Below are 26,421 nucleotides of genomic sequence, written 5' to 3'. Positions count from 1 at the left end.
GGCACACTTCCATCCTGGCAGGCGTTTCTTTGGTTTACATGAAGATGGTGAGAGAGACATTACGAACCCTTGTGATAGGGAATCTGAACAAATTGAAAACATGCTGAACACTGTGAGAGGGCGATGAAGACGGACAACATTGATGGAGACGACCAAAGAGAGCTATACTGACGAGATTTCTCTCTTCCCGTCTCCTTAACGCTGCTCTGCCCTCCTTCAGCGCCTCCTCTCGCTGCCTCTATTTAATTTCCCTCTCCCACACCGGTGCCAACGCGCAGCCATGATGGCCATTAAGATGTTATGGTTTTCAATAACTTCTTTATAGAGTTTGTGCATCCGAGGCCCATTTGCGAAACGAACTGATGAGGCATCAGCGAGGTGTGAGAAGTGAACAGTCATCATGTTAACTCTGAGAGGTCGGAAGCTCCACGGAACGGAAGATCAATTCACAATCGTAGAATGGGTGTGTGCGTGTGGGGGGTTCGGCATTGGAAAAACAGGTGGGAAGCGTGGTAGAAACATAAAACATGTGCAAATGTCTGAGCTTGGGGAAAGATTAGATTTTTTTCTTAAAGTTGCACTTCCATGTTTTGTAGCTGAGACACTCATCCATCACACTATGTTTGAGAAGGTAGTCAAAATTACAAGCGTATGTTTTTTTTTATTGGTCTGTGGTCGGTCGTGTGACTATGACGAATGGATGTTTCGATCCTCTGACAGGTTTATACTTCAACTCCAACAAATCACAATTAGTGATGCCATTTTCCAGTCAGGAGACACTGTCGAGTGTTCAACACGCTGCTAATAGCTTTTTTATGATTGAGAGGAAGAAAGAAAACCAAACCAGGTCTTTGAGGGAAATACCAGATATGTTTCTCTCTTCCTCTCAGCGTGCGAGGGGCCCCTGCAAACCGAGCAGCAGCAGCAGGGGAATAGATGGAAGGAATAAACAAACTGGGGCTGGAAACAGTTTAAGTTACAAGCCATGGGCGGACAGGGTTTTGTTAGCTGTGGCGCTGAAGCGTAGCCATCACACCAGCGTCTAAACTACCTGACGTGACATTTGCAAAAAAAAGAAAAAAAAGTTTTTAAACTGTTGTTAGTGCTGCAGCCGCCAAACTTTTCAGCCATGTAGTGTTTATACTGATATTAGCAGCGGCAGCGCTTTGAACTGGTTAATATTGGTTTAACAGTTGCTTAATCATTAAAAAAATCAATTTAATGAATGATTTTATACCTGGACCTATTGTTAGTATTGCTACTATAACAAGTTGATTCCAATACAGATGCCTGTAGTTGGCAGTGTGTGCATGTCCTGTTAATGAGGACACAAGTAGGTCAGTTCATCAACACTATAATTTTCAATGAGGGACGATGTTGCACCTCACCTCAGTTGTTTTCTCCATCATGGCTCTAATTAGCCAATTACTGACTTGACTGACTCACTGTTTATTAAAGTCGGTAGAAGTTTGATTGTTTTTGATTTTGAAAGAAACAGATTAGGTCTTTGACAACTCGAAGCGTAAATTACTAGAATCTGCGCCGCACAGTCGATCATTATCTGGTGTGGTTCTCATACAGCACGTGGGAGTCGTGTGTTTGTTTGATTGTGCATGTAAATATCTGAGCTCCTGCTCTTGTTGCGTTGTCACAAGTGTTATTTCAAGAGATCAATATCTCACCTCAGACCGTACAGCACGGTGCCGTCCGGGTGCAGGCGGATCATTCTGTTTTTCACCGTGACACCGTGGACAAACGATTTCTTGTCGTTGAGGAAGTAGGTGTCGGGGACCCAGAGCTGGTCGGCCACCCGGTTATCTAGGGTCAGATTGAGGGGGATCTCGGAGTAGGACAGCCGCTTGTCTCGCCAGGCCTGCTGGAAGTACATCGTCAGAGTGTAGTCCTGGAAAGTGCACAGAGGGAGCAGAAGAGGACACAGGGGAGACGGGAGGAGGGGGGGGAAACAAGAAAGGAGGACGGCAGGTGGGAGGGGGAGGAAGAGAGAGGGATGAAAGATGGGGAGGGGGGAAAAAAAGAGAAAAAGGGACAGTTACTCTCAAAAGCAACCATTTTACACAGCTGCTCTGTAATATGTTCCCACTGCACGCTCTCAAATTAGACCAGACTGGGCTTCAATATTGGATGAAGTTCACTTAAAAGCAAACAGAACAGTAGCAGCACAGGTCAGGAAAACTCTCGGTACACGGCAGCGGGGAATTCCTTCTGTTCGTGGAAACATGAGGTTTAGCCAGACAGTGTGAAAGAGTGTGTATGTGTCAGGAGGGGACGAGACGGAGAGACAGATGGTTAGGATTTGGTGTTTGTGTGTGTGTGTGTGTGTCAGTTTGTGTCTGTTCATATATGATAAAAAAGCATATGCTGATTGTTTTCTGTGTGTTTTTGTGCATGTGTGACACTCGTGCAAACACGCAGAGGGGAGAGGACGAGAGCAAGGGACGCCACATGTTTCAGACAAATTAAAAAAACCTCCGAGCAACCTCGAGAATCTGTTTTACAAACCGTCCTCTACATGCTCTATTTGCTTTGACAGTAGCTGTCTATCCGGGATCAAGCACTGTTTGTGAAATGAGCTGCACTCGCATAACATATTCACCCATTTTCTTCTGTTTGTTCCCCCCCCAGAACTGGAACGGTAGACCCTGCTCTCACATCGCATCAATGTGAGAGCGGGGTCTACCCTGCACAGACAGCACATCTGCCTCTGAGGGACTGTCTGCTTTACATTGCAGAGGCAGACATCAAAGTGTCCTGGACATTTTATGCATGTTACTTTAAAATGAGAGAAATATATATTATTATACTCATGGTACAAGGTTCCTTTGAAGATGAGATGAACATGAGAAGTCTTTTTTTTCAGGGATGGTGAGGGTGAGGAAGAGGATGAAGCTTGTCCGAGCACTCGGTTCCCTGTGGAGGTTTTGACCGTCTCGTGCTTCACAAGCGTGGGATCAAGGTTTTGAACATATACGTGCACACGCAGGTCGATAAATTTGTGTTTACAGTTTAATGCAATGTTGCTGATCAGCAGTTGGTGGCGGTAATATGCCAAGCAATATGACGGAGAAAAGGCCAAACGGCTAACTTCCAAATGCTAATATGTAAAATATAATATGAGCAATGCAGGTTTCTGAGTATTCAAGAAATCGGTGTTGATGATGTTCACGAGAGAAGGAAATGCATTCGTCAAAACTCAAGAATACAGTGAATGTCACGTACACAACGTAAAAACAAACCTACAAACTCCTGATATATAGGTCAGTTACTCAGGTCGGTAAATTCACTCTCATCTTGAATTCAGAGAAGGAAAAAAAGAACAGAACGGAAAAATGTGTGAATGAATAAACAAAAGAAAAATACCAAACCCATCCTGTAAAGCCCCATGAATATATATACAAACCCAAACAGATTACACTCAATCTTATCTCCTCAAAAACAAGTGTCTTTGCGTAACTAGGTTTTCTGTTTATTTTATTATCATCATTATAATTAGTATCAAGACTATTTTGTTATGTTTGTTTGTCTCTTCCTCCACACACTGGTACCTGTTACCTATCTATACCCCCCTCTTATGTCCATACTATCTGTAAGTCTATATATAAGCACTACAATCACTGATTGTAACTATATTCAGGATAGGATACACACGTACCTTTTTTTTGTATTGTTATGATACATGTGCACACTCAAAATCATACAGTGGGTAAATAATTCATAGAGGAAATAGAGGAAGTTTGATAACTTGCAGCTGAATTCCCTGATGATAAATCTGGGACATCATAAAACAGTCCAGCCAGCAGTACGATGCTCATGTAGCTCACTGATGTAAGAAGCCTACCAATCATCCATGAAAAAACCAAGTTAAATAAACTTGCTGTCTCAGGGAACTTTTTGTCATGACTGGCACATCCACTTCCTGGCAAAGAGGCTGAACATGCATTTTTGAATATGCCCGTCGGCTACAGATCTGACATCGCGCAGCACCTTGGGAACCGGAGGCTCGTATACTGACTGGATGGAGTCGGGGAAACGGGAGCAGCTTTTCTCAGTGAAATCCTTGTTTGACTTAAATAGGTTTTGTCACATTGTTGTTGTTGTTGGCATCTTATTTGGCACGGGGTGCTGACAACCAAGAGTTTGAGAATCAAGTTTTTCAAAGACATAAATAGTATAGTGGCAATCCTGAAACGCGGCGCTATAATTGGACTTGGAATGGGAAAAGAATGATCTGAGTAAAATCCAGGGTTAAACACAGTCTGGGATTTATGCAACTTTCATTTTGACAGCCTTGAAAACATTGGCTAATTTAGGCCGGTTTGAAGGGAAACATTTGGAGAGGCTTAATTAGATGTGGGAGAATAAAAAATGAGGCGGCAGGTTCCAGCGTAAAATAGCAAAAAATGTCCGTGTTGACTTTAAAGTCGCTCGCTCTCTCGGTTTTAGCGCAATCGGCCGTCACATAACTGAATTCTTAGATCTCGGTGGCTCGACGCTTGCACCAATGATTTCTTGACTGCACGTGCTGCCTTCCCCGACACTTCCGTCCCTGGCCTGTGGTTATGTAACCGCTCGCACTCTCACCACCGCACGTGGGGCTGAAGAGATGCTTGTTGCCATGCCGTCCTCCGAAACTATCTCCTCTGCACTCTTCGTTTCACACACATCACAAGAATCAGAGAGGAACACAAACACACACGTGCACACAGATGCACTCACAGCATTTGCTCCTAGTTTGTTAGACATTTGGACATCGAAGATGACAACAAAAATACATCACTTATACCTCAAGAGCTGCACTATATATCTTAATAAAAAATAGGGATTGAATCAAAAAGCTCCAGCTGCACTTTCTCCTGGTCGTACAATCCTTTTGCAACATGTAACAGCAGAGATGAGATATATTAATTTGAAAAAAAACAATTCGTTAGTCATCAGCCATGGTGGCACACGCACACGCACACGCACGAGTCTCCCCATGACAGCGTCTGCATTCTTTAATTCGAAGTACTTAGCTGTGAAAAGTTATAGGAAAAAAGTGACAGTCGAGTTATTTAACTGAGTGAATGTTTCTATTGTCGTCCCTGAGAGCCCCTTATTGCTCGCCCATCTACTTGATGCCGAGGTTTGCTCTGTGGCTCCGGCCTCGCGGAGGTACCACTGTGGCCAGTTTACTGTGAACATAAAGCTCTCCTTAAAGACATCTACAGTGGACATCTCTCTTTATCTCTCTGTGGGTGGAGGGTGTTGTAAATCACCAGAATAGCTGCAGCAGCTGTGTGCATGTAAGTGCAAGGGAGGCTGTCATAACAACGGTCATAATGAGCATCAGCACAAAAAAAACGAAATGTTGGAGAGAAAGAGAGAGAAAAGGAAAACGAGATAGAGAGAGAAAAGGAGAATAATGTTGAACGCTCTGTGCTGCCAAGCTGCCAAAGAGACACTCACAGCTACATCAGAACGTGAGAATCCTCTGTGACTATCAAATGATGTCCAGCAGCTCAACTACTGTGTTCCCTCTTTTTGAAGATTTCTTGTTGTCGTGTTTTTTTGTTTTGTTTTTGCAGATCATGTCAAGGGAACGATCACTAACTAATCTGGAGGATTCAAAAGACCCGTTTCACAACCCTGCTGCCAGGAACTGAAAAATAAATCACAATCTCTTCCTTCTTCTTCATCATGGGGATGAATGTGCTCATAACAGCTGCAGACAAGGAATCCAGAGGGCTGGTAACCACTAACCTTTAGAGAGGCTTAATGGATGACCAGGCCCTAACAACAACGAGGTAGATCCTGAGGGGGACTTGATGACTTGGGAACAGGGACAAGAAGGAGGTCCAAACCAATAAAGTGGAGAAGCATGATGATTAGAAACGGCTGAGCAGCCAAGTCCTGGATTTTCAATTGAGAAAAACCCAATAAAACGTGTCAGGGAGTGATATGATTGCTCTCTAAAGGACAGAAGCAACGGTCAGAGAGAAAGGTTGATGAAAAGCATATAGAGGGAATCGAGTAGCTGTGACATCAAAAAGCCAAGAGGAAAGTGAAGAACCTGGAATTCCACCAAGCATCACGTCAGCAGCGTTCTACATCAGGTCTGGACTGTCCAGACCTTTCCTGCCAAAACAACATGGTACTGCAAACTGAATAGAGTATTCCTACTGCAATATTGAGTTGTACTTGCAAATGTGAACTATATTTAGAACTGACTGAAAGTAGTTCAACTCAGGTCCTCTCTGCTGCCGCCGGATTCTGGCATCGTGTTTTTTTTGTTTTTTTTAGGATTAAACCTCACAACTTGATGTTTGCAGATAAAATGTCAGCGTTCGTCAGCTTGGCACTCGCACAAGTTCAGCTCGGAAACTCAACTCTCGAGTATGGATATTTTTACTGGAAAATAAACATTGGATGAGAAAATTAAATATTTTACAGAGTAGAAAAAGTGAAGAACGTGGTTAGTTGATATGCAGTAAAACTTTTTGGATTAAAATTGAAATTAAACAAGAAACACATGGAAGGACTGAGCTCCTAATGGTGAATTTCAGCTTGCTCACATCTGGTATTAACATCTGTCCTGAGAGATCCGATCAATACCTGGTATTAAAATACGTCCTGAATATGTCTCCTGTGACCACTTGTGACCATCTGCTCTCTATGCAAATAAACATTTCATGGATATCAGAGTTAGAGGCTGGTAGGATTTGACTTGTAAAGACTCAACTATTTCTTGAATTGTCTGAGCTTGTTGTAGAACCATTTTCTCAGTATAACAGAAAAAAAAATACAGAACCAACAAAGAAATCCATCCATTTGATAAACCGTTTATCCTCGGAGGGTCGCAGACGGCTGGCGACTGTCCCAGCTGACATTTGGCGACATCACAGGGCCGACATACAGAGACAGACCATCATTCACTCTCACGTTCACACACCTATGGACAATATAGAGTCGCCGATTTAAAAAAAATGTAGCTGCTGAAGAAACCCAGATATTTCACTTAGTCGTTAGAGGAGCCTAGTAACCAGAGAGTGAACATTGCATTTACCAGGTGGATAAATACATAACCATGAATAATTAACATGTCTCCCTTATCTAATATGTAAAATAGTGTGTAAATCAGATTAAAGATTAATAATATTAAAATGTGTTATTCAGAGCATTGTTTCTGCTGCCCCCAAGTGGCCAAAAAATAGCTATTAATGGTTGGATCATACTTTAGATAAAACAATTAAAAAGAGGTTAAGAAACATTGATTCAAACTCCAACCTTCCTCATGTGGTTCTGTGATCATATAACAATGTCAGACTACTTGTGCCAGAGCTCATAATTCAATATAATTAAATTATTATCCAATCAACATTTTTTAACAAAAGACCGATGCTGTGGGTTTTCATTCAAAGTAGTCTCTTGGTAAAGTGGAGAGCAAAGTGTAAGAACCGAGTGGAAGCGGAGGAGGGAGATGAAGGAAATATTGAAAGAGGCGGAAAAATAGTTGAGTAAATGCTCGGGAGTGATGAGGCATGATTGGCGGGAGACAGTGATGATGAGGAGGAGGAAGAAACGGAGGCTGGGAGAAAGAATGGAGAGAGGGATCAGAATGAGAATGAGTGCTGGTTATATTCCCCTCTTTCTTCCCCACTACCCTTGAAGTCAGTTTTCAATTTGAGAGCCGCGGTACAGTGTGGTGAGTTTGCTGAAAGGGAGGGGGCTGGGGGTAAATGAAAGGCGTCGGAAAGCTCAGTTGAACGGTGATGCAAATTGCTTTTATTCTCCCAGCTCTCCACTCCGAGGCCCCGGTTTTCGGCACCATGCAATGACCTCCCGCCGCTATTCTCTCTCCCCTTCCTCTTTTATCCCTCTCCTCGTCTGCCCCATCTATTCCCTCTTCATCTTTCCATCTTGAGCTCCGCACAGCTCCTGTTGCATTTATTTGCATGTGGTAGGGGGGGGAGATGCTGGAACACGCTGCAGGAGAGTGTGAATGGCTTCGATCATTACCACTAAACAGAGCCAGCCGAGGGAACGGGCTGTAGAGAACATGGCAGATGTTGGATCAGTCTCTGAGGGGCGAGGTTGGGCCCCGTGAAAGATTTTGATTTAAATATCTCCTCCACGAATCTTCCTCGTGTAACGCCTTGGACTCTTCATTTCCAAAAAATGGCACATTTAGGTAAAAGGGCAGCCAATCAACCGAATGATGGATATTTTACTTTAACAAACCCTGTGGTTATGATGGGACTTTGATCTTGAATAATAGTTTGTTTGTTTGGGGTATAATGGCGAATGTGAAAGAGGTATTTGTTGCTTTAAATTATTTCTATAGTGCAGTGACCTTGAGGAGTGGGGCTGAATCTTAATGCAGCCTGCTTCCGAATCCTCCTCTGCCTCCATCCTCTCTGCGTCGGTCTCACTCTCTCCTTCCCTCCTCTCTTTGAAATACCGTCAGCAGGGGAGGAAATGTGATCCCACCGCCACTCAGCCATATGTCCATACTGCACTCTATCATCCACCTCCTTCAGATCTCCACAGAAAACCCCTCAACGACAACAAGTGCCTTTCAATTTCCCGTCTCACATTGTCCTTAATGTCGTCAGCCCCAGGGCACGAGGAACCTGGCATAGGGGCGCAGAATTTGCAAAAAGAGGCCTAATAATAAATATCTTGTTCCCCACAGAGCTGAGTGACATATATTCACCCCAGTCTGCGGAGTAGTGAGTATGGAGTCCTTAGGATTCGGCTCTGTATCTGGAACAGCTTGTGCACCGCGTGTAGTAAATCTGCCACAGGAACACACACAGGGGCGGCTGCAGGGGTTGCATTTGGCCCATTTGCTCCAGAATAAATAAGGCTGGCAGTCGGATCAACAGCTTAAACAAGAATACACATATATCTGAATAGATATAACAAGACAAATCCGGGACAGGAACAGTATATCTAAGGTGATTTTCAAACAGTGTCACTACATCGTCTTTCCATCAAGGCTCAAGTAGCAAAAGACGACCACAGCCAAAGTCCCCAAGGCAAAGAAAACCATCTACAGGAAATCATTTGTCCATATTCCCACAAAATAACCTAATCAGTAAAAGACAGTCACTCCTTGTGATGCCAACTTTTCATCAATCAATTTAATTCGGTTGTTGTGTTTAATGAAAGTGTCTTTTATGAAACGTTATCTTGTAAATATGTCTGTTTGGATGTGACCGTGTTTTCAAAGTATCTTTTATAGCACTTTTTGCGCATGTAAGCAAAGACAAATTTAAAAAGTACTTTCTATTCTATTCTGTTCTTCAGAGAACAATCACATGTCTGGTTGTCAAATGTTCCGTGTTCACACAGGCCTCAAAATATCAATCAAACAACAAATTGACTATCAGTTAATTATTGATTTCCAATTAAATGTATCTGTATATGTGTTTTCAAGATGATTTGCAAAAACATTGCTTTTCAGCCAGACTGTTTCATTCTGTTGTTAGGGTTATAGGATTAAATTCCAACAAGGGCATTACTCTGACCCAAACTCTCTCGACTACACTTTTTGGTATTTTCTACCATTAAGACCATTTCCTGGTGGCATGTTGGAAACTAGATGATGGATTTCAATAAAGCCGAGACTTTGTTTGGTTACTTGTACTTTGCAGAGCAGGGCTCCTTCCTTCCCTGGTGTCTCCCACCCCTCTCTCTTTCTTTATAAATACATATATATCACCTTTTCCCTCCATACTCTTTCATCATTTACTCTGCCCTGGACATAGCTTTCAAGAGACCTCGCTGCTGAAGGTGAATCAAATTTAGAGGAACCTTTTTTTTTCCTTTTTTCTCTCAGAGTTCTCCCAAAGCAGAGGTTCACAGCTCTGCCAGTTGGCAGCCGTGCAGCTTAACTGACTACATACAATTTATTAGAGTCGATTGGAGCATCTGCAGGCCCTTTTGTGTCCCTGGAGAGGAGTGGAGTAGAGTGGCAATTCGGAGAGACGGGGGTGATGGCGGAGGTGGTTGTGGTGGTGGGGGGGCCTGGTGTGAAAGGGAAGGGAGGGAGGGCACAGCAAGACGCAGATTATTAGTCGGCTTCTGAATCCCACTGGAAGAGGTGGAGGAAGGTGATGGAGGTTTCAATCTCAGCTGTCGTTCACATGAGACGAAAGGTCAGCCGGCCACACTTACCGCTTCTCCTGCATAAAACGATTGTTTGTGTGTGTGTGGGTGTATGTGTGTGTTTGGGTCATTATTCTGCTAAAGACGCAGAGGTGTATTGTCCTTTTATGACAAACTCGCCAAATGTCTGCTTTCGGGTGTTGGACAGCTGTCCTTTGATGATCCCACACACACAACTCACACACACAACTCACATAAATAAACACCCGGATCCACTGGAGGAATCCTCATGCATTATGTAAGAGTGAGGGAACTGAGGAAGAGGCCGATTGCTATTCAGACAGAGTAGCGAGAGGCGCACGCCACATCTACACATTGTCAATAAGAAGATAATGCAATATATGGACATCTGTGGATCGATTGCACATCTACAGCCGCAGCGAGTGCAGAAAACCGGTTCATCAGCTCCTGTATCCGAACCACAAATTCAGTTTACTCATGTGTGTCTGTGTGTCTCTCGGTGTTTGGCCTCTCCTGTTGAGTCCAGATTTGATGGCCTGTATACAGGATCTCCTTGGGCAAGGACACCCCTGAAGAAGCAATATCTCCTCACAGCTGGACTGACCTACAAGAGATGCAGGGGCGCTTTAGGGAGGTGTCAACTTCAGGATGCATGCATGCGTGTGTGTGTGTGTGCGTGTGTGACAATGACAGAGTAACAATAGAGACGTGCTATTGTGGAAAGTAATTCGGTTCATCTTCACAACAGCAGCTTCAAAAACACAAAAACATATTGATGGATGTGACATAAAAGAAAAGGGTTGGATCGCTGTAAAGCCATTTTTCAAAACAATCTTTTTTTCTTTTCATCTTCTTTTCATCCTTTCATCATTAAACTGTATGAAACTGGAGGTTTAAAAAAAAAAAAATTTCATTCAAACTGGCTTGAATGAAATCCCATGAAATCTCCAACTGCCTTTAATGACTTATAAAACTGTGTTTAAACGTGTGGGCTACTGTGACACAATCAGTGCTGGAAAATTGTCAAAGTCTCTTGTTAAAGTTTATATTTTCATGTAGAATAAACTCTTGAAAAGAAAAATCTGATATTGAGATCTGTGGAATATCCCCTATAACATTTGACATTTACTGGCATTTACTTTTTGGCTCTTTAAACACCAAAGATAAAATCACATTCACCTCCACTCTGTTGGAGTTGTGGCAGAGGTTTGCACTAAAACCTGAAGGTGCACACAGAACATTAATAGAACTTATTTTAACTTTACAATAATACTCTCATCACTATTTCCGTCCGTTGTCAAAGACTAAGTTGCTCTGATTGTATTTTATGTTCAAACTTTATACGACAAACAGAAGTGGTTTCCTACATGTCACAAAAAAGTAATAACAACTTGATGTGAAGAAGCCTTAATACCCACAGTTCTCGGAAATGAAAGAGCATCTCACACAAAACTAAGCAAACATCGTGAACAACACTAATCCTCACAGGGTCATTTGTTTCTCCTCATCTCACCCGATCTGACCTCTAACTGGTGAGAGAGATTATTGACCTGATTTTCGTTTCATTGCCCTCGGCCCAAAACAGAATCTACAATCCCAACAGTACTTTTACTTGTTTTCACTCAAATCCATCAGCAAAACAACAACACAAATAGTATTTTGTTGTATTTCTTTCTTAAACTTTGATTTGGATCAACGGAGAGGGGTCTGGGTTCATATTGATATCGTGCAGAAAACATAACTCATTGTATTGTTCTGTCTTTAAATATAAAACTGGACAGAAGGTGATAAAACAAATGCGTAGACTACTTCCACTTTCTTCCTGACAAGGTCTCCCACTACTTACAAGAAGACAATGCAAAGAACATGACCATCTATTCATATTGCAGGTGGGAGAGGGACGGCCATTTATCAGATGCATTAAAGAGAGCAGAGCATTTCAAACCTCATGCTAACCTCTCATCCAGGTTTTCTTTCTGTTGATCTTTTCCTTGAGTAGTCCATTCTAACACTGGATCTTTCAAAAAGCTGGAAACTCAATATAATAGCACAGCGTGGCCCAGCAGCACTTGTTCCCGGCTTAATTTTCCCAACTGTGCTACTTCATGGAATCAAAAGACAGAGGGAAGCTTTTAAAAACCTCGAGCAACGAGGATCAGAACACACTCATTTTTTCTTCTTTAGATTTTGCACAACGATTAATTGATATTTCAACTCAAGCTGAAAATGAGCCGTGCGAAATGAACACTGTTAAAATGCAGTTCTGTGTAATATATAAGCACAATGCACAGCCAGCTGAAGAAAGTATCACTCCAAACAAGAGAAAGCGCTGCATTAAATCTCTCGACAACATCCCATTATCAGCTCTCAGTGTCATGTTCAGCTGCTGTGAAAACCAATCCACACCCGCCGCCTCTCCTGTTTGGCCATTATCAAGTTCTTGTATTTTGACAAGCTGTGATAAAGCAGGATCCAGCCCTGTGCTCCATCGACAGCTGGCAGTATGAGTTTCCACGCACTGTGAAATCTGTGTTAGTCCCAGACATGAGACAAATCACAGTGACCCACATGACCAGTTATAATAAGGCCGAGATGACGGGGCGGCGGGGCCTCGTATGAAAATCTATTCCTCCGGTAGGTCGAGATACGTGGAACTCAAAAACACAAATCAAGTGAGATACAAAGATCTTTAAAAAATGGACAATTTCTCCTTTTCTCTGATATGATTTACGGATTGGTGGATATGTTTTAAATCCCTCTTCATAAAGTAAAACCTGGGGAACATATATGAGACCACTTCTACGCAGATGTCCAATTGCGAAGCTCCCAAATCTCTCTGTGATTGCTTATTGGCACTAAAGCCTTTCAAACAACACCCATGTTGTCATTGACAAATGCTTGCGCTGTTGGCGACCGCATGCACTATTTGTTGTTTGACAACAGACAATAAACCAAATACACAAACCTGCCTGCACACCCTTCTCTCACACACGCACACACAGAGACAGGCCCACTCACACCCTTCACACACACACACACACACACACACATGCACATATCACTTTGACCTCTGTTGGGCGACTGCAGGTGGATGAGCCGAAATGAAGCAATCTCACTCAACTCACACTTTGTGGGATATCATGCTGAGTGTGTCAGTCTGAACATGTTACCTTGATTAACAGTCTAAAAATAGGGTCCCACGCAGTGATGAGTGTTATCTCCTCTACACAACAAAGAGCAGGGACGCTTACACACCCGAGGAGTGATAAAAATCCATCAGCGTGTTGGAAGCAATATTTTGGAGCTCGTGAAAAGATGACAAATTTGTTACATTAGTCAATAAGGACTCAGTTATTGCTTTGGCTGAGAAGAAATCATAGCATACTCACATTACCTCCTTTGTCCCAGAGCCTCACTGATCAACAGCTGTGGCAATTTGAAAGATAAAGGGCAATACGGCCTCTCAGAACATAGTTTTTAACATTATTCTACTATATGTATATTAACTCTAAAAGGTTTTAACACAAGACGTTCCTGCTATTTCACAAGACCAATGATCAGCGAAAGTATTGACCTCAATTGATTCAACATGGTGGATCTGAAGAGACAGAAATTAAGCAAGGGATTGTTAAAAATTGCAGACATGGTTGGAAGATGATCAGAAAACCCCAGAGGAGGTGTGTTTGATTTGCAAGGAATCCGTTGCAGTGATTAATGTTTTATAAAGTGCGAAGACACTGTGAAAATGAAACACTGGCACAGAGCGAGAGCCTGAAACAGCAGCAGCGTTTACCACACTGGCCAAAACAGCTCAGTTCATTGTCCTGCAAAGGAAAATCCTTCCTGGACGGTGACTTAATTAAAGAGTGCCTCACTGGAATTGTCTCAGAAGAAATGTAATGATGTTAGCATGTCCAGAAAAAAACTGCCAGACATAACACTAAGGCCTCATCATCACACGGCAAAGCCAATGCATTTCAATTTTACTCAGTACTTTAATTACTGTGGTAGAACATACAAGGGATATTCTCCAGTTTGTCCTATGTTCTGAAATGGGACAGTGTTTAGTTTAAAAAGACATAGAGGTAATGATGTCTGACCTACTGAGCGGCCACATGGCTTTCATACAACTGCCATATAAGCCAGTAGCCAGTCAGATTCACCTGTAGCCTCAGCGTGCCCTCTAGTTCGACCTGTGTCGTTGAACACAAGGCCAAAACACTTGATGATGCTAAGGTGCTAAGGGAAGTTATGTCCCGGACATCTGCTGGTGGCCGCTAACACCTGCTAACATCTGCTGGTTGTTGGTAATTTCAATTGTGCAGAAGACCTTCGAACCTACAAGGGACATTCCCCATCGAGTCCTGTATTCTAAAATACTGCACTGCTGGTTTAGGATTTGCTTCTGAATATAACGGAACTTTTTGCATCACACACGACATCTGTGAGTGGAGAGAGATGGTTGCTTTGGTGTGGAGGAAGGTTCTTAGTAGCGGTGATGCTTTTGTTCACCAAGAGGAGCTCTGTGCCGAGGCAGCCCAGCTCAGTGATGTGATGAACACTGTGGTGAAGCCTATCAACCTAATTTAAGCACGAACACTCCATCGCAGAGAGTTCCAGCCCCAGTCGCAGCTCTGTGCTGCAGCACTTTCAGTCCCTGAGATGTGACCAGTTTTTAAAAAAGAAGGACTGACCTCTTCATGAACTGAACTGAGGAGCCCAGTGGCTGGTAGTGCAAAACTAAAAACACAGAAAAAGAGCCTGAGAGGCAGAGATCAGCTGCTGCCTCAAATGTACACGCACCTAAAAGCATCACGTGTCTCTTTGAGACGCAACAATGCAACTTCAATGTGTCCCAGCTCACAACACTGTCTCCCAAATGTCAACCCTCTCTGCAAAAGAGATGGAACATGGTGTCAATCACATCTCTTCTGACAGAATTCAATCAGCTCTCCCACAACTTTGCAGCCTTTGAGAAAGACATGAAATTCTTCACTACTCCCCCTTTTCCATTGACGTGGCAGAAGTCGATGAGAGAATGCAACTGGAGATCGCTGAACTCCAACGCGATGATTCTCTGAAGAGACACCTACTCCACCTACAAGAGTTTGGATCGGAGTTTGGAAAAGGCCAGGTTTCATTTGAAGAGGTGCAGGTAAAGTATTTGAGTATTTTGTTCTCTGATGACTGAACAGAAAGCGTCTGAGAACCAAGTTGACCGACAACCATTCCTGCAACATTCTTCACGTCTCAACAACAAAACTTTCTCCCGACTTGTCAGTTCGTCTTCGGTCCTCACACCAACGCTGAGTGAACTGCTGCTCCCATCATCGCCGAGATAAAAATTAATGACCCAATATGTGTTGATGTGTTGACAACTTCAATTACTTAATCCATTTAATTTTTGTAAAACTGTCTAGAAACATTAGCCTCTTTGATGTGCGAATAAGCTTATTACCTTCATTTACATAGGCTACATTAAAAAACTTATCCTGCTATTTATTCCTTCACCTCCTCATCCTTGAAATTTATTCACAAAATTTAACTGAAGGGTCAAAACACTTTCAAGAAATCGTCGCTCGGGGGCCTCTGGGAAATATCAGAGACTGCGTTGTCCCCTGCTCCATCTTTTCTCCTGTTATTCCTTGAAAGACCCGGTTGAAACCTCCGAGCAGGTGAGTGTCAGTGGTAGCTCACAAACAAATAGAGCAGTGGGGCAAGTGAACTGAGAGATGCCTCCTGAAATGGTAGCCGAGCCGATTAACCCACTTCGATTTGTAACTCTGTCTAATCCCCCCCCCCCGCCGCCACAGGGCCCCAGCCTTGTATCATTATCGAGCAGCCAGGGAGTATTTGAGAGTGAGACCCAGAGACCAGAGGGAGAGAAACACAGGGAGCAAATATAAACAGAGCGGAGCAACTTCAGCTTGACATCGGACAGGTGTGGAAATTATCGCCCGGCAACGAGCGAATGCAGCGAAAGGCAACATGGCGTCAATTACCCACATACCGTCCGCCGACAAGGGAACAAGATGTTGCTGTTCGAGAGTTAGACCCACAGCTGCGGGGAGCGGGCGGCTGTCTGATGCCTAAACATCCACTCCATCATTCACTGTCACAGGCTACAGTGAATCAGATGCCTAACCAGTGAGCTTGTTTAACCTGGGGGAATTGATTACACGCCTCCCTTCCCCTGACATTTAGAGCTGTGTTACTAATTGTACAATATGCAGTGTCTGTAACATTAATAATGATGTAAGCCATAAGTCCTTGCTGCTTTATGAAGGGGAGTGTGTGTGTGTGTGTGTGTGTGTGTGTGTGTGTGTGTGTGTGTGTGTGTGTGTGTGTGTGTGTGTGTGTGTGTGTGTGTGTGTGTGTGTGTGTGTGTGTGTCGTGTGTGTGTGTGTGTGTGTGTGTGTGTGTACTCCGTTGGTTAGTTTTGGATATGATTCATTTTACTGAAAAAAACAAAACACATGGTTGATTATGTCAGCCATCTTAGTTTAGTGTGTTTGTTGCAGGCTCAAAATTGCTAATTAGAATTAGATGCAAAATAGAACTGATAGATCTTTAAGCAAAGCGTTGAGCAATTTGAAATATTGACCGAATAATTAAGGTCGACGCTGAGTGAGATAATCAACACATTATTACATTTATTTCTGGCCTGGAAAGTGTCTCTGATATTCACATGTATCTGTACATCATTTACTAGCAATTAGTAGAAATACACTGTGGTCTAATGCTTCCCACCTGTTGTGAATACAAAGTTCTCTTCCTCACCTGCGAGAAGATTTAACTCCATGAAAAGACATAATGAACCAAAGACATTTTCTAATTGTAAGATATGAAACCAGCTGATGTGCCTGCCAGCGTCCAACAATAAATGGTTGGAGCTCAAGGAAAGGAACAAACAACCTCCCTCTGCATCTGCGTGTACTGAAGCCTTGCTCTTTGGGGGAAAAATAACTGCTGCTATGACTCAGTTCCACTCACAGGTCTGCCTGACGCAATCCTGTAAAAACCAGCTGCTAATAACATCATCATCACTACCATGTGACATCAGACGCCCTTGCTGAAGAGATGCAGATGCAGCCATCGCAACAAAGAACTAAGTGTGATACACAGCATGGCCCTGGAAGGACGTTATTAAAACTGAAGTGGCTGTTGATGGGAAACTATTCGCCAACCCCTGCTGTACAGCATGAGCTGGAGAGGCACCTGTTTCTATAAAGGCTCAGAAACATCCTAAACCAGCTGGACAAAGTTCTACAGTAACAAAGTTACACAAATAAAAGAGCATTTGTTGGTATTTACAGCGGCAGGAGAGTTTACACTATGTGGGAACTACTCAAAACTGCAGTACTCAACGTTTCACCCACGGTGGCTCATTGACATATTTGGGTTTTTAATTCAATCATGTCGGTGTTTGGCACAGGGGAGTGAGCTTGATTCGATAAAGCCTCCGATGTTATGGCTCCAGGATATAAACAGTAGACAACATTAACACCAGGCGGCTCTCAGTCCTGCAGAGGTAAACTCGCCTCGTGTTGTTTTGATGAGAATGTTGGACATAATGTGTTTGACTCACAGGCTGAACCACCGTGCTTGTACATTCCCATTTTACACGCACACGCGACAATAACACAGTTTTACGTCTAAGGTCCAGTTCTCCCACTTTCATTTATATTTATCTGAGTTTCACTTTTCTTGTTCGTCTTTCTTCATTCGGTGGAATTACTGTTGTTTATTCCCTTTTTCCTCCTGTCACGATCACATCTTCACAACCAGTGACACAAACACCACCTTCATTATCATTTACTTTAGGTTAATTGGTTCTGCTAATGAGCAAACACCTCCCAATATGTGATGTGTTTCCACTGCTGACAAAAAAAATCCTCCTTTCAGGATATATACAACCCACTTAATGTCTGTTCTTTTACTGCATTCAAGTAGCACGTGGAGTGTCTAAATGGATTACTAAAATTCTATAGGGAGCCACGCTGTATGTATCTAAACCTTACGGCATGAATAATACATGTTGGAGAATGGTTTGTTTCAGTGCTCTCAAACAATTCATCCAGTCCCCCCCACCCACCATCCCTCGTGATTGTCCTCTGCACAATGTTGTATTTTATATGTATGTATGTAAGGTATATACAGCTTCTGTGTATATCTTTTTCTAGTTTTTTTTGCTGAATCTGTTGCAGGTCACTGCCAAGCTCTGCAGGTGGGAGAGAAGACGTCAGGTGGAAAAGACAATACTGCACTGCAAATACACAGAGTTCGCTCATTCCAGTCAAACCATTCGTACTAAAGTGAGGGTCCATGTCGCTCTGGTGTACCTTATGTTACATTCCATTGCATTCCAATAGGTGGCAGTATGCGCGATAAGGTTGTTTGTTAACCATTTGCTTTGATTTCTCTCCTAAAGTTCACTCTCATTTTTGTGTCCTTATGTTCCGTTAAAGCAGAGCTGTACAGATGTGGGTAACCTGCAGATCTCTTTGTGCAGCTTCTCTTCAAAACAGGCATCCATGTTCTAACCAAACCAAGAGCGTGCAACCAACTGGCCTGGAAAGTGTCTATCAACATGAAGTCAACGCTGTCACGGAGTTTGGGCTGCACGTGGATGTCCACATAGGGGTCCATGTGCACCCAAGCAGACACAGGTGGATGAAGACATTCACGTCACGAGCACAATAGCGAAACCAAGCAGACTTTGCAATAGCAGAAACTATGAATTCTATATGACAACTACACTGTGCGACATATAATCAGGAAGTCCTTAATTGACCAAAACTCTGCTTCCATTCATATGTAACTATACACATCTTTCAGCTCTTCTTTTTAAGGTTAGAGCCTGACTAAAAACTTGTTTTTAGTCTCAGCAATCCCAACTTTGCATTTTCCAGCAGCAGCCTGCTGTTTTCAACATTTATCAGCTAAAGAGCCTGATCTTTCCCAGAGGTGTTCATGAATACCTGAGCAGGGCTAAAAGAGGACTGAATATTGGACTTACGCTCAGTCACTGGTGGCTTATAATGGGTGCTCTGCTTTGCGTGGATTTGGAATAATGCAAAACATGCTGACACCATTAGGTGATAAAATGTCAAAAGTCAAAGTTTGGTTTGGGGCCAAATCAATCAAAATCAGACACTGCTTCCAGTTTAACGTTGTTTGTCAGTGAAATTGCTGCAACAACTTGAGTGAAATGAGTTGCATTCCGTCTTTTCCTCAGACTCTTGATTGATTCATTTACACAGTTTTAAAATTTTTGGTGACAGCAGTGTCAGTACTTTACTGACACTGCCAACCTACAGATACTTTATATGAAGTCTTACAAGGAGGAGTTGTTGATGGTTGAGTTGTTGCTTCAATAAAAAAGACAGTATATTTTAAGTGTCTCCTGTTTTCTTTGACCTGAACTTTAAATTACAGATGCATGCCTCTGGAAATTGAGTGAAAAATGCACTGCACCATATAGAAACTGGCATCCTTAATTTAAACTATATTGCATATATAGGCGTAGGGCTGTTGGTACCAGGCTCAGGCAAATACTCATTAACCTATATTGCTTAATGCCGGGCAACGTCCATGAAGTTTTCTACTTATCCAGATATTTGTCTGGCTGCCACATAATACTCTCAAAATGATGAAACTATTCATAGTCAGTCTAACATGTACTTATATAGGCCGTTATAGTTGATGTATGTAAACTTGCCATTGTGAGAACAGAGGTTAAATAATCATCATAATCATTATAACAAGCCACAGTTTATCCGTGCACGTGCATGCACTCCAGTGCTTAAGCAAATATCGCTCACAGCTCTGTGCTGTCTCTGTCCTATTCAAGTACAATTTGAATTGAAATTGTCTTAAAGCAGGAGCCCTTACATCCGTCCTTTAAGTCAGACTGATGATCTATTCCTGCGCCGCTGTAATAAATCAATGCTGTAATCGTTACAGGATGATTTTCTTCATACAATAAACGGTTCTCTAGATCTCTGCATTACAGCAGCAAGTCAAATCCTCCCTGAACCGTGGTTGGGTTTGTCTCTGCTCCGTCCATTACGTAATTTGGACAGCTACTTTCCCGGGGGCTATGTTAGCATAGCAGATAATGAGAAACAATGACAGAAGACTGGTAGGGGATTAGGATTTGTGTGTGTGTATGTACATGGGAGGCAGAGAGGCAGTGTATGTCCTCACTAGAGACATCCTAAGAGTACAAGTACTGTATGTCAACGTCTGTCCTATATGCTGCCAGTCTTAATATACAAGGGGGCACTGTCACTGTGAGGACTTACAGAAACTTTGAATACAGTAGTTCTGTGTATTTCAAAGACCCTTTACAACCAACTCAGGATATTTATTCGAATAATTAACCACCGCGCTGCACAATATCCAAAACACAATACACAATCCAACCAGCTACAGCCCTTGGGCCCATGTTACATTAATATCTTAAACTGTACTTGTCTCCTAAATACTTTATCACCCAGGATTACATCTGCGGACTAAGGTCAATCCCCATTTGCTCATTAGCTTGTTATGAGTTATAAATATCGTGTGGAGATCATTTTAATACGACAGTTCATTTTACAACAGGACGGACCGAAAAAGTTGGAGTGTCTTCATAAATTCTCACATTTTAATTGAGTTTAGCACCTTTCTCTTTATTTATTCCCCTCCTCGAGTGGAACTGCCTCTCTGCGATATCTCATTAGTCACCACGCCACCGTCGCGTAGCAGGGGTTGGTTGACAATCTCAGGACTAATAAAGAGGGCAGTGATCACTGCACGTCTATACTTTTGGTGAAGCCTGGCGTCATTATAATCTTTAAAGAAGATTCAATTAAGACCCTCTCATCATCTTCAAAGATTATTTTCGTCCTCCATGTATTGATGAGTATCAATAACATTAAAATGAGGTGGGTGAGGTGAAGCTTTCCTCATCATTGCCATTAATTCCTGGGCATTAAACGTTTAAACGCCGTGAAAGTGGCATTCTTAACTACAAGTCAACTTCGTCAACTTGCAGTTGTGCCAGCATCAACAACACAACACTGACGGCAGCTGTTGAATCGATTTTGACACGACTGCAGATGCTACAAGATTTTAAAGCTCTCAGGTCCGGATGAGATATTATGCAATACCACATAAGTGCTTCCACGACTCGGGTTTCCCCCTTTTATTATCAAATGGCAAGTAATAGTTTCTTGGCTTCCATCCAACATCCATTACGATGTCTCATATCTGTGTAATGTAAAATATAGGCCTAGTTTTCAATGCAATCTTGATGCATTAACAGCCGGCATCCCATCGGGTGTATCCTCTGCTGAGAGGCGGAAATAACTGGGTACTAAGATGGGGGGCCTGAATTTTACTCCAACGATCAATAAGCTCCTCTTGACCTTTATATGCGTCAATAATGGTATTTCGGCCTTTTGGTTGAGGATAAGAACTTCAGTTCATCGTGAAACAGGAGAATTTCTTCCCCCTGTGGAAACTGTTGGCTTAGGATTCAAGTGCTCAGGCGCTCAAGCGAGAGCAAATATTGAGACTTAAACAGCAGCGCAGGAAGTGTACGAGAAGATAATTGCACGGAGAAAAGAATTCCCCCATATATTCGCCTATACATGCGCACATTATATTTCCCATTCTTCCTCTGACCAGTGCATGAGCAAAGGCTTGTCGAGCCACTTGCCTCGGGGTGAATGTCTAACATAACATTGGTATTCAGTGTGTAGGCCCCTCTCTGTATGTCCACCTCTGAGTTATGCAGAATGAACCCTCAGCAGCACTAGGTACATGACCTTCCCTCCAATACCAGCACCACTGCTGGCTCTCCACGTGGAAACTTGTTAGTCAGAGCTCTCTCTCTCTCTCTCTCTCTCTCTCTCTCTCTCTCTCTCTCTCTCTCTCTCTCTCTCTCTCTGTGTGTGTGTGTGTGTGTGTGTTTTCTCTCTTTCACATACACAGGAGTGGGAGATTTGACCCCATCGGTCTTATACAATCTTACTCCATCCCTTTCCACCCTCGAAGGCTCGGGACTTTGGCTCCAACACCCTGGAACAAGTGACCTTTCATAGGAATGTAATGAACACCGGCCTCCTCGTTTCCTAACTGGCTCTGGGCCTCGGTGACATGTATGTAATGCCATGATATAATGTAGTGTTCTCTACATGCTACGTGACTCAGGACAGAGCAGTGTGCTGATACCATGGGGGGAGGGGGGGACACATAGGAGATAAACAGTCATTATTTACTAACTTCTCACTGAGGGACAGATCTTCGGGCTAAGACCTTGCAACATGCCTGACAAACACTGTGCGTTTGGACATCAGAACTGCTTCTGGGACCAAGACCAGAGAGGACTGCGTGTCCTCTGGGCCGCTCACGCTCGAAGGCTGGCAAACGTACTTTGGTGACTCATCTGAGGTGAGGGAAAGGCCTGTGTTGTTTCTTAATGGCGTTCTGCTCTGTGACTTTGGTAACAATGATGAAGCAGATGGTTTAAGACAAACCTGTTTTTTCTCTGCCTTATTTTAATGGCTCTTCCAGAAAATAACATTTATACGCTGTTATCGAACGTCCACGTGTCTACTTGTAATGTGAGGCCTTGGACAGAGAGCGGTAATGAGTGACGGAAGAAGACGTTTTCTAATACAAACCCAAGCTTGGATGTTTGGCCCTGCCCTCATGGCTAATGGGGGGGACAGTTGGATACATTCCTCAGTGACATCTCTCCATTATCCTCAGCCCCCAGCCTTATCTGTTCTCCAAAAGAAAGTACACAGGGCGGCTCTATCCTCGCACCAAAATAAGTGGCAGACAGAGAGCCAGATGGGGGAGAGGAAATGGAAGAAAGGAAAGTGCTTCTACACCAGCTGCTATCCTGAAAAGTGGTTACATTTGTAGGAAGGGGAGCAGATCAGAGATGCTCAAACCATTAGGCACACATGTGGCCTCTTCTTTTTCATGAGACTCCAATGGGTCAGGTGGCGACAACTCCCCCTTTTGCGTTAGAGGGCGTTTAGTGGGCCAAAGCTTACAAAGGGATGGGACCATCAAAGAAGCTGTGCAGCGCTGGCTTTGTGTGTTCGGATGGAGATTTTCTTTTTCCTGGCCATGTGTGGGTGTGTGTGAATGTAAAACCAACCAGCCCCAATGTACTTCTGGTGAATTCACTTATCTTTCTGAAAGGAGCCGGGGAAAATAGTTAACAACGCACACTGAACTTTGCCATATCCTGACGGCTCAACACATGTAACTGCTGCTGTACATCATATGTTTGCAACGCCATGGATACAAATCGAGCTTGTGCAGTCTTCTCTCATCCTGTTTGGGATTTCACACTCTGCTCTATACAATCTATTAAGTGCAAATAGCCCCAAAAATCAACATGCATTTGTTGATTAGCTCGACTGTGAGAAGGAACCGTGTGAGAAAAGCTCCATGTAAATTGGATGAATAAGCTCGAACACATTACGTGATTTGGATGTTGATACAAAATAACGTCTTACATAATACCTGTGTTTGATTACTGGAGATATATCCCGTGTACACACTTACAGTAAACATACTACACACCCACACACATGCACGAACACAATGCAATGCAGGTTTCGAGCTCGTGCATTGTTTACACAGGGAAGATTTGCCCTTAATTAAGGATTCAAAGCCACAGCGGAGGGGCTCTGTGGACCTGTGTTGTTTACACGAGCGCTTGTGTGCGCCCATGGTTGTGCAGATCTTCTGTGTGAATGCATGAAATAGACATGGCATCATCCATTTTTTTTTTCCTCATCTCCACTTCTCAACAGGAGCACAAAGATAACAATATGAGCAATGTGCCTTTGGGTGCTGCTGCCAAAAATACTCCAGCATGTAATCACTCCCTGATATCACAACATGACTCACATCATAGGAATAGCCAAACAAACCGCAACAGCAGGACACATCCGTGCAAAGCATGAAGACGCTGCAGATGGAAATGTGACAAGTCCAAGAGTACAAGATCAACCCCCTGTACAAAAAATATCAATAAACAATAAAACACACGGGACAGTTGACCTATTCAAATCCCTCGAGTAATACCATTAATTTCAATCTTTGCTCAACTTTGTCAAATCTATGGAAAGTGTCACATGTGACCTTCCATCATGATAAAATGCAGCATTTTCTCTGCAAACCTGGGTGCAATTCTAGCATCTCATCACTAGGAGGTGCACTTGTATGAAGCAAAACTTGATCCCCACTCCTCACATCCACAGCCCTCGAGTTCTTCCACTGTCACTAAAGCATTTACAGAGCAGCTCTGACAGCACAGTGCAAAACATGTCTCCTGAAGCAACACATGTGTGCTGCATGTCAGGGTGAAACGTGCCCATGTAGGTTGACACCTGGACTAATGGTCTTTGATAAGGTTCCCCTGCACCAGGCATTTAGAAGACGAGCAGATTTAACTTGAACCCCCTTAAATGGATGCTTTCAGGGAGGCTGTGTGTATCTGCTGAGCAAATTATGAAACCAAAAACCATCTTCCATCCTCCATCCGTGTCAATCGATCCCCAAAACCCCAGGAGAGGTTTTTCTGGTTCATAACATCAACCCTCAAACAATAACACGACCGTCGCCTTTGAGCTCTCGAACACACGAGTCGATGCGAGGGATCGGAGGGAGGGGAAGACTCATTGACACACACCGGCGTTCAGAGGGGTTTCCCCCGCTGCTTCGAGAGGGTGTTTCCCCCTGGTGGGTATGTGCACAGCAGGGGTCATTAGCACAGACACTGGGGAGCCATTGTCAAAGGTGTATAGAAGGTGATAATGGGCCAACTTACCATATTTACTTCTGACACCATGTCTATACTGGCTATGTCTATATTCATCCCCACTCCAACCGGAGCACCTATGGCAGATAGAGAACAACCGTGAGCAGCAGACACACAACACAGCAGATGCAGCCTTCATGAGGAAAGTGTTAATATATAATATGTGCAAATCAGGTCACAACACTTGAGAATGGAGCTGTTGTCAGCCCGTATAACAGTTTGCAGGGTGGGTTTTTCTGATGCGCCTGAAAAGTTGTTGACATGGAATCATCCAGCACTGAGCATGTGTGCGTCGCAGTCTCCACCTGTGATGGAGCATCTGTAAAAAAACATCTATTTGTCTTAAATTCCAGCAGACGTGTAACCGGGGGTGGGGGGGTGACAGCCTCCCCCCCTTTTTGTTCATACTGTCGTGATTTGTCATTCAGATAAACGAGCTGCAGTGTTTTTATCATCCGAGCATCACATCCCTCGCGTGTCCCCCCGTCCACGATGTGCGTATTTGGGGTTGTTTTTCACATATTCTGCCTCGGCTGCATCACACAGGATGTCAGACCGTGGCACCTGCACGAGCCGAGAGAACTGTCTCCTCTTCACTTCCCGAAACAGTCACTGAGTTATCCGCGATCGCCGTAGCGATTGAAAACCCCCCCGTGCTATTATACAGGCTGACAAGACGCACACTGGAGCCGAGTTGGTGATAATATGAGTTAATTTACCTCCGAAATCTGGCCTCAATCGTATGTCATAACCTTTCAACAGTCTATCCACCGTTTCTTTAACCAACGACATATTGCTAGGGTCATTAACAGCGGCGCTAGAGAGGAGACACAGAGAACAGGGATCAGATCACACATTATTCTTCCACCACAAAGTGTCCAAGTATTCTCCACGCCGTCTCCAACACTGTCACACTTAGTAAAAAACGAGTGGAGCATCCTCCGACCCTTTCACTTACCTTTGCGCGCACACCACGAACACGAAGATGGGGATCGACCACACGCAAAGACACCGCATCCTTCGTATTCTGAACACTGCCATACTTTACTTGTGTGTTGTTGTTTTTTCTTTTAGTGAAGACAGACGGCGTCCAACTTATTCTTTCCAGTGCAGTAATTCCAATGCCGGGCGCATGCGTATTCCCGACCACAACATCCAGAAGCAGCGCCGCTGCTGCTGATGGTAGTGGCAGGGGTAGTAGTCAGCCTGGGAAATTTAAAGGGGAATCAGGACTACAAGTTACTCGGGGGCTCACACGGGTGTATCCCCGGTTTCTTTACAACCAGTGTCATTGCTAGAGAAGCCGGAACTCTGATGGGGGGGGGGAAGTCGCTGGTTTGAATCCGCGGAGATGAAGTAGAAAAATGTGGGTGTGGTTGTCAGTGTGTTACGCACGGGTCCGTCAACCAACTCAGCTAGTTGTCCCTGAGCAAGGCACTTAACCCTGCTGCTCTGGA

At 43.5% G+C, this 26,421-nt stretch overlaps 1 protein-coding gene across 1 annotated transcript in view; it reads right to left on the bottom strand.

The window, feature by feature from the left end:
• The window catches only part of LOC118122676 (gamma-aminobutyric acid receptor subunit beta-2), a 57,051-nt gene extending 30,899 nt beyond the window's left edge, over positions 1–26,152 (bottom strand). Inside the window, exons 1-4 of the mRNA XM_035179550.2 lie at positions 25,923–26,152; positions 25,684–25,781; positions 24,974–25,041; positions 1,683–1,903 (exon numbers count right to left, since the gene is read on the bottom strand). Coding sequence (XP_035035441.1) covers positions 1,683–1,903; positions 24,974–25,041; positions 25,684–25,781; positions 25,923–26,005 — 470 coding nt within the window. The 5' untranslated portion in view covers positions 26,006–26,152. The remainder of the gene's footprint in view (positions 1–1,682; positions 1,904–24,973; positions 25,042–25,683; positions 25,782–25,922) is intronic.
• Between the last annotated feature and the right edge of the window lie 269 nt (positions 26,153–26,421).

Source organism: Hippoglossus stenolepis, chromosome 15 (assembly GCF_022539355.2).
Source record: "Hippoglossus stenolepis isolate QCI-W04-F060 chromosome 15, HSTE1.2, whole genome shotgun sequence".
NCBI lineage: Eukaryota > Metazoa > Chordata > Actinopteri > Pleuronectiformes > Pleuronectidae > Hippoglossus > Hippoglossus stenolepis.
The sequence above is the reverse complement of the archived record's forward strand: the minus strand, read 5'-3'. Positions and strand labels throughout refer to the sequence as shown.